Source organism: Limulus polyphemus, unplaced genomic scaffold, assembly GCF_000517525.1.
Source record: "Limulus polyphemus unplaced genomic scaffold, Limulus_polyphemus-2.1.2 Scaffold4446, whole genome shotgun sequence".
Lineage (NCBI taxonomy): Eukaryota > Metazoa > Arthropoda > Merostomata > Xiphosura > Limulidae > Limulus > Limulus polyphemus.
The window spans coordinates 60,611-70,368 of record NW_013670056.1 but is presented as its reverse complement, the minus strand read 5'-3'; the positions used below and the strand labels follow the sequence as shown (position 1 = coordinate 70,368).

Here is a 9,758-nt window from a genome sequence, read left to right as displayed (position 1 = left end):
GTAAGGGGCAGTTTTAAATTTCCTTCCTCAAAGTAATAAAGTAAGGGGCAGTTTTAAATTTCCTTCATCAAAGTAATAAATTAAGGGCAGTTTTAGACTTTCTTCATCAAAGTAACAAAGTTAGGGGCAGTTTTAGACTTTCTTCATCAAAGTAACAAAGTTAGGGGCAGTTTCAGCCCTTCTTCATCAAAGTAACAAAGTAGGGGGTAGTTTGAGACCATCCTTATCAAAGAAAAAACTATTTAAAAGTATTTCATAAATAAATACATTTGGAAGCAACCTGACAGTTTGTTAGCAATGAATAACAAGAAAACACTAGTTCAATAATTCTGTACACAAAGCATGATATATGCATTAAGGCATTATAAGCAGTCACTTAAACTTTTCTATATCTCCTGGTATTGATTAGAATAATTAAATGTAACCGAGTTACCTTACATGATTAAGTGTTACATTTTTTAGATTAATTCTACTGAGCTTTATGTGCATTCTTCAGACACCTTACCAAGTGGTCCAAGTCTGTAGTTAAAAGTAACAACAATCACTTCTTGTGACGCTACCAGCACGTGGGGAGGAAACGTGCTCGCACTACCGTGGTCCCAGTCTCCTCCGTGGATATAAACCATGACAGGATATTTCTCTTGGCTTTGGAGTTGTGTTCCTGCCTGTTGGAAGCAGCGGAAAAAAAAACAGTTAGCTTATTTTAGTAATAATTATTTATCTTAAACTGATAATGAATAAATGCAAAAAAAACATATTTTACAAGTTAACATTATGTTTTTGAAATTTCAATTGAGATGATGCCAGGGTCATTTGGGTCAAAGCTCTGGTAGCTCTCAATAACAACATTGAATGAAAAGACACTGAACCATTTTTATATTCACTCTGATACAAGAGTTCAGTAACACGTCACAACTTCCACACTCAAATCAAAAGCCAACTAAAAGTAAAAAGTTCATGAACAAACTAACTGGAGATTACATGATCTGTGTAAGACTAAGAAACAAGAATTAATATGTCACAAAAGAATATTCTGAAACCAATACTCACCTCTTCACACAGAATAGCTTTTTTCCTCTTTGAGTTCATGCGATCTACCAGAGATTTACAAGCCTTGTGAAAACTCCCATCTAGTCTCATGTGAAACCATGTAAATTTACAACACCGCATAATGATACAATCATGTAGAAAAACCCTCCACCAATAGGAGTGTGACACATCTTCATGCACAATGACTCCCTCTACATTCATGTTCGTGAATCCTTATTTTTTTTTCTCAGCTTTGTCGTAACAAACATGCTTTGAGTTTGCTGAGATTTCTGACTTTTTTCAGTTTTCAACTTTCCCTTCATTGAGTTTTAATGTACTCAATAAGAATTCACAGCTTAATGCGTACTTATCTTCTGCTGATGTGAGTGAAGATATTCACCTTGAACAAAATATCAATAATTTGGTGGGCAATTCTTTATGTGTGGAAGATGTGTCCAATGTGTAATGGGTCCATGATGTGTCCAATGTGTGATGGGTCCATGATGTGTCCAATGTGTAATGGGTCCATGATGTGGCCAATGTGTAATGGGTCCATGATGTGGCCAATGTGTAATGGGTCCATGATGTGGCCAGAACCATGTGCTTCAGTTCCCTTCCTCTTCCTTCAAACCTGAAGTTGAGTGCCTTTTTGTGCCTACAGGTTCTGCTTTGGGAATGTCCTCACCTACTGAAGAACACTCTCAGTCTTCCTCAGGGTTTCCAAACCTTATAACTCAGGTATGTACAGTTCCTTTGACTGTTCTTTATTACACAACCCTTCCCTTTATGATTTCTCTGTTTTCTCCCTGACATTGCTGTACATGCCCATTCCTTTGTTCTTCTTGGCTGAATAGTCACTCAAACTTCCCATCCCTTGACATCCAGTGTTTGGAGTTACTCTTGCCAATTTCGGGGCCAGATTCAATATTGGCTGTTTCCCTATCTAGTGCACAGTTTTCCTTACATTAAGTCTTTCTCTTTACCCTCTATAGGTATCTTTCTTCCTTCACCTTATGATGGAAGTGCTTCACCATTCCCCTGATGACTTTTCTGTGGACTCTAGATCACTCATCTACAATGGCCTGTTCCACCTCCTCTGCCCCTATGTTCTCATTTGGTTCCTTTGTTGTTGGAACCTTTTGGAAAGGGATATACTACTTTCTCAAGTCCATCTCCCTTCCTCCAGGACCTACATTTTACCCCATTTCTTTGTCTCGAAGTCTTTGGTAGCATCCCTGATTTGCTTGAATCATGAGCTGAAACTGTCTCCTATCAATCTTCCCTTACTTCTTTAGTTTCTCATTTGTCCCAACCTCACCCCTCCACTTCTTTCCATTGTCCTTCTCCTGTTCCCTGTTGGGTTTCTATGTCCTGAACTTCCATCTCTTCCTGTCCTACTTCCATCTGACATCTCATTTGCCAAACTAATTGTCAATAGCCATCTGTTCAGTTCAGATTCTGTGGGAACCCATCTGTCTCAGGCACATTTCTCTGCTGATAAATGGGTTCTACAAGTTCTTTTCTGTTGTCTTTCTCTTCACTTTTCTTCCTTCTTTTTCTCTCCCAACCTGTTGCCTTTCAACATCAATCTGATCCTTCTTACCTTAAATGTCTGGAGGGGTGGTGTTAGATTTGCTAGACAAACAAGCCATTCATAGGATTCATGATCTCTCTCTCTCTCCGGGTTATTTTACCCACCATTTTGTTCCCCCCCCCCCCAAACAACAGGGACTGGCACTCAGTTATCGACCTTTCTTACAGTAACTGTTTGTTGGCCATCCCACATTTTTGGATGGAGAATTTTTCTCTCTCTCTTTTTGTATTTCCAACCTGGCCTGTTGATGGCCTAAGTTGATGTGTTGGACACTTTTCTCTACATCTCAATCACCCCATGCTCATGATTATCTTCCAATTCATCCACAGGGATTAAAATTTAGAGTTCCATGCTCTTCCATTTGGAATAGCATCGACCTCTTATTTCTTCAATTGCACTACACTGGCCTTTGCTCCACATCTTCAAAGTCTGGATTTATGATTCCATTTCTTGCTTCTCCTTGCCCCTTCCCAGGCAGAATCTTTCAATAATAATTCCCTTCTTCACAAAGCCACTCATTTATGGTGGCTTATCAAGATTTTCAAGTCCTTCATTATCCAGACTCAATATCTCATCCACCTGGGAATTCTCTTCAACCCTCATTTCCAGTTCATATACAGAACCTCAAACATCTGGTCACCAAAGTTTGTGCTTCGACTTCACATTCTGCACAAGAATTTCTATCTCTTTTGGGGACCATGGCTTCTCTAGAATCCTTCATTCCACTTGGCTGTGGACATATGTGTCCCTTACAATGGGCATTGCATGACCAATATGTCCTCACCAATTCTCCTCTCCCCTTCTCTACTTAGGCTGCTCCAACACCATCACTGGCATTCTTTTACCTCCTTCCAAACCAGATTTTCATCTCTTTACAGATGTTTCTCTCTATGGGTGGGGTGCATCCTAGAATGCCTGTGTGACATTGGGTTCTTGGACCCTGGAAGAGGATTTGATACAATATCAATGCCCTTGAACTGCTCACTGTCCATTTGGCATGCTATAATTTTCTTCCACTCCTTGTGGATCATTTTGTGATGATCCACTCAGACAATTGTATGTTTGTGTCTCATATCAACTGTATATGGGCACCCAGTTCAGGACCCTCTGCTTTCAGAAATTGGCCCTCCAGTTTTGAACCCATTCCAATGAGATGAGTTTAATAGTTCAAGGTGTATTAAACATCACCATGGATTGCTTTTCTTGATGAGACCACATCCTACCCATGGAATGGTCCCTCCATTCTCAAATTTTCCTTTGGTTCTACTCCTAACTCAGGACTTCCAAAGTAACTGGAGAATGGACCGGGTATTCATGCTATTCCATAAAAAGACATACTGATCAAGTTCCAGTGTTTGGAGGTTTCTGTGCTATTGGACTGTTGAAAAGAGCCTTAGATGTGTTTATGAAAAATAATCAGAGAGAGTAGTGTGCTTTGGACAAAACATTCTTATAATGGAGCCTTTAGCAATGGAAACTATACTGCAGGGCTATTTTCAACATGCATAGTTGTCAGATAGAGTATGACTGTACATGGAAACACATACTGTAATGACATGGTTAGGCTCCAAAATTATTTTAATATAACATATATTTAACTTCTGTCAAACGTTACAAGCAACTGTACATCTTTAGATTAAAACAAAGCTCATACTTCAAATTTATAAAATGTATTAATTTATTTTTAATCATTTATATTATTTCCTACGTAAACTGTGGGTTTAACAACTTTTCCATAGTAATAATTTAATATGACAAGTTTAATAAAATCGTTTTACAGATCAGCTCGGGAAAAAAGGAGAAATTGGTTAAATATTCTCAACACATCAAATTTAATTTTCAATTTAGACCCTATATGGACTGTGAAAAAAAATACTCCTATGATTGAACCCAGTGATAGGGCACCAAAAGGGTTTTGATGTTTACATGAAGGAAGGAAAAAACAAAGACTTATCTTGGAAAAGCATGGGAGAAAAGTTACTTACGTACGGGGAGAATACATTCAGATACAAGCAATCTTCATCCACATTTTCTATACCCATATCAATCCCATAATAGTCCTTATATTGTGGGCAACCAGGTTTGTATTTTAATGCTCCAATTTTTCCAGTCTTGATAGAGGGCCGAGGATCCTGGAGGTAAATATATGTTCATAAATATACATATAGATATATATACATACATTTAAAAACAAACACATATCCTAATGTTAAGTTCATCACATAAAGTGGAAAAAAAGAAAAAATTAATATGTCAAAGAATTAAAAAATTGGGTACAAAACTACAGAATTGGAATGGTAAAATGTATTGTAATAAGTCAGATACCTGTGCTTGGTATAAATGCCTCAGACCATTCTACACTGGAGGTAAATGGCTGAAAGTTAGACTTAAGATTCCCACACGCACTGAGTCGAGAAGCATAATATCTTAGTTAATTCAATTTCTGCACATCATCACAGTTCTCCTGTCTTAATATAATATACTCAACTCTCTGTATGCATAATAACTTAGTTGATTTAATTTCTGCACATCATCACAGTTCTCCTGTCTTAATATAATATACTCAACTCTCTGTATGCATAATAACTTAGTTGATTTAATTTCTGCACATCATCACAGTTCTCCTGTCTTAATATAATATACTCAACTCTCTGTATGCATCTCATTGTGTGTTAACATTACAAAACTTAGGTTCTTGTCTTCATTTGCTGTCAAACAACTCGTATACGTTAAAGGTTTCTGTAATTTTGTTATTCAGTTTTGAAAGGTGTGTTAAAGAGTATTTTGCTATGTATTAACTAATCGATGTTAAAGGTTTTATTTTCATTGTTTAGTTTTCAAATTGATAATGTATCAATGTTAAATGGTCGTCCTGTCTGTGTATAGTGAAGTGTAAGTGTTTTACAACAACAACTTGCACAACCTTCTCCGTACCCAACTCAAATCTCACTGATCTTAATGGTCCACCTTAATAAGCCTTTAATCTTGAAGTCAATCTCCCATAACCCATTGTAAAGACACAGTAGTATTAGAAACTGACACCTGATCCAAGACCCAACGAAGGAGGTTCCATGATTTGATCTGCAGTGTAAGGCACGGATGGTGCTACATCATATCCACACTGTACAGTAACTTGCAATACAAATAATGTATTAAAGACACCCCATGTGTACTTGTGGACATCCAACTCACACAACTAACCACATAATAAATTAGTGTCCAAAATGTCTTCTTTCAAGAGGTATCGGTGACCTCCAGGCAGCGACGCCTGGCAACCTCAATATACGCTGTAACACTGTAATTTGCTGTTCTAACACTTCATATAACGAAGTGTTTTACAGGGGCAAAGTAAGTTACACCAGTTACTAGGTAAATTTGCAAGTTTCTGTCATTTGATTTAAAGTTGGAGACAACTTGAGGGTAAAGGAGGAGAGATATGTAGTAGATGAATGCTTAGTACCATCTTTACTTAGTAACGTGAAAGTTTCAAATTCCACGTAGATATTTCTAGCAATGAGTATAGCTTTAACAATATAATGTTGGTCAAGAAATGTGGTACCATGTATGCTTTCTCTTAGGGAAGATTCTTTTAAAGCAGGACCCGCTATGTCAAGTTGGATTAGGATGTTTTCCAATGGTAAGCTTGGTGAAACTTTTAGGGCACATCTTCCTGGGGTAGACTGGCATTAAAGGACCAGCCTGGGCAATATCACACGCTAGATACTGGCTAATCAATAAAAATTTAAAATCAATTTCTAAGAATGTTTTGGATACACAAGACTGTTTAGTGTAAGTGTTATTATTTAGTTTATTTTGTGACTTAATATTTTATAATTGTTTAGTTTTTACGACAGGAGTGTTGAAGATAGATTGTATTAAAAGTGTTAGTTGTGACAAATTTCGTAACTCTGTACCAGTCATATGTTTTGTTACATTATAGCGTCGCTTGCGTAATTTATGGGAAGTTCGAGGCCTCGGTGAATTATATATATAGGTGACTGGGAAGTGCAAGTTAAGTTGAGAAAAAGTGAATGTAATAGTTCAGTCAGAAAAACGTTAGAAAACGTGAAGTTAGCTGGCGTGTGAGTGATTAGCTATAACGGGCGATATTTTAAAGATATTTTTATTGTTTAATAGAGATAAGGAAGATAATTTGTCTTGTCAAAGGGTGTTCTAAAGTAATTGAACTCGTCTGTGTAGACTGACGAAAAGGAGACAATTATTTAAAGTTCGGGATACACCTGTGGTAATCCACAGAGTAATGTAAGAAACAAAGTAGAAAAAAATAGTTCATCTTGTCAGTTGGATTCTAAAGTAATTGAATCAGCCTGTGTGGACTTTTGACAACAACAAAAAAGAGAATTATTATTCAACTGTGATATCTTATAGTGTAAAGAATTTTTGTACTTATGTTTGATATGTTTTGAATATATTATTTTAAAACAAGTGGATTGTGTGCTATCCGTTTATTGTTCGAATTTATTGCCAACAAGTCACAGACACCTATATTAGAAGAATCCACAGCCCAGTGCTCATATACATAAAACCATGACAGAATGCATCAAATTCACTGGCCCACTGGGCAGTTGCCCAGTGTCCCAATCCACCCCTCATATCTTCCCTTATTTTTCTATGCGAATGGCCATCAGAGATAGTAGTAACACATACTCACTGAGACAGATGGAGTTATAGAACTTTCTACTTAATGCTATATTTGCTCAGTGTGGAAAAGGTTTTTAGATTTTAAAATCATTCAGATACATTACTAACTGAACTGCTCTCACCCTATTTACATGTCCTGTTGATTGATTTAAACAAATAAATATTACTTGGTGCTACAATAGCGTGCGATCTACACAGATACTATCATCATCACTGTTTTAACTTTCGTTTATTTGCAACTGGTGCCATTTATTATAAATAACGTTTTTAAACTAATAAAGTACAAAATACCATTACATAACATTTTTAGGGCAAATATAATTGGAATGAAATAAATTTCAACAATCAAAACTAGTACAATTATAACCTAAATTTAAGGTACTCTTTTGGAACACACAACTTATTAAATTATTATTATTTGCTGAATAGAAACGTGGACAGATATATATTATTTAGCAAGAAATGATGTTTTAGCGAATTATTAAAACAGTGATGGTGAGAGTATATGTGTAGACCACACGTTATAGTAGCATCAATCACTTTTCACTGTGTTCCTTAGCATTTAGTCTCTATCTTGTTAAACTCAGCGAATCTTTCAGAATTCTGAGGTACACTTGCTGAATGGACCTCCTGTTACCTACAGTACTTATATGAAATGTTTTTTCTGTATAATATCAAAAATGATACTATATTATAAATTTACAATATTTACCATTCTGTTAATTTATAAACATTTTAAAATTAATGGGGGGGGGGGGGGGGGTATTGACCTTACAAGTGTACTGAGCAATGGCATAAACGTTTACATGTATGTCATATTATAGAATTTCTAATTTGTGATTTTGACTGTTTTTGTGATTCTATCTGCTTCCTAAGTGTCGTAAATAGTTATAGATATTTTTAAACATAAAACAATTACAATCTGATAAAGGTGCGAGATGAAGAGCCCCTTATTGATGGTTTGATAGTCTTGTTTATTTGAAGCACTAGCGTAAGAAAGGCTTTCTACTCTAGTGTGTTTAGGAATAGGTTATTCCCTTATTTATATTTCTCATCGTTAGAGCACGAAATTAACGTAAGATGTTGTTCGTAGTACTTCGGTTTGTGGCCTCTAAATACACAGCCAAAACATACTGTGGTAGTTAGAAAAAACCTCCGTATTCCAGTTTCTGATCGTTTTGACTCTACTAATGAAAGAATCACAACGATTTAAGCCTAACATCCACTTCCGTGAACGTCACGACAAACTAGTACAAGTATGTCGTGGAGAAGCAGATAAATTTCGCGATCTACTAAAAACAATTTTACAAAAAGATTTTATTTTCAGCACATTATATTTACGAACACCAGAGAAAAATCAAACTCGACTGACACCACGCGTCTATCTCATCCCTACAAATTACCAGAAAAGGTATTACTGTATATTCGATGCATTTAATACTCAAATATTTTGAAATGTTGAGTATCGTTCTTGCATTTGTGACTAATGATTTTTATAGACGAGAAAGTATACTCTAACATTATTGACTTACCTGATCCGCATTCGTTAATGTACATTTACGTAGAATTCAGTGTGTGTAATTCTATTTTCTGATTTTATATACACATATGGTTGAAAACTAGCCAGTTATTTGAGATTTTTTATATTATGGACACATCTGATTGATCTTCGTATTGTTACGCCTCCGTTCGTTAGTTAATTAATTTTCCGTAAATTCGTTCCAACGAAACTTTAGCGACACAAGTCCTTTCTTAAATAAAACTGGTTTATTCTTTCCGAATACAACTTTACCGATACACTTAATTTCAACAGTCGCTCTATAACAAACGCTAGAACGTCTCACGTGCTCGTGCTCGACAATACTCAGTTCAATTACACATTCTCTGACTGCAGTTCAATTACTCATTACCCTCCGTCGCTTCGTGGCCGGTCTTATATATACAAGACTACACTATAGCTAGAAAGATCATGAGATTTAAGGAAAAGACGTGAAAGTTCGAGAATGACGTGGCGTGATACTAGTCACGTGACCTCGATGTCATAACAGTATTGTTGTAGGCCATATTTTTCAGTTCAGACTTTTGTACTATTGTTTTCGACGTCACGTGGTGAATGCGTAACTTAATCGTTAGACTTTTCTTGGCGAATAAATACTTACAGCAGCAGAAAAATGCACGTTAGGCTAAAGTAGTTAGTAGACATTAGTTGATTATTGAATCGAAATCAAGACACGGACACCCCAAAAATGATAACTGATATACAGAGTTTTCACTATTCGTGCGGGACGTTTTTTCCATCAAAGTTTAAAATTATCAGAAGAAGAAGAGCGTCCTGACCCAAAATGTTGTGAATGTGAGCATTAGAAAAGTGAACATCATATAAGATTTTTGTGATATAACATAGTGTTACGTCTCCGTTTGTTAATTAACTTTCAGTAACTTCGTTCCGACGAAACTTTAGCGACACAAGTTC

At 36.2% G+C, this 9,758-nt stretch overlaps 1 protein-coding gene across 1 annotated transcript in view; it reads right to left on the bottom strand.

The window, feature by feature from the left end:
• LOC106471159 (cholinesterase-like) overlaps positions 1 to 9,758 on the bottom strand; it is a 26,800-nt gene that overhangs the window by 11,169 nt on the left and 5,873 nt on the right. The window contains exons 2-3 of the mRNA XM_022399774.1: positions 4,609 to 4,755; positions 506 to 665 (exon numbers count right to left, since the gene is read on the bottom strand). Coding sequence (XP_022255482.1) covers positions 506 to 665; positions 4,609 to 4,755 — 307 coding nt within the window. The remainder of the gene's footprint in view (positions 1 to 505; positions 666 to 4,608; positions 4,756 to 9,758) is intronic.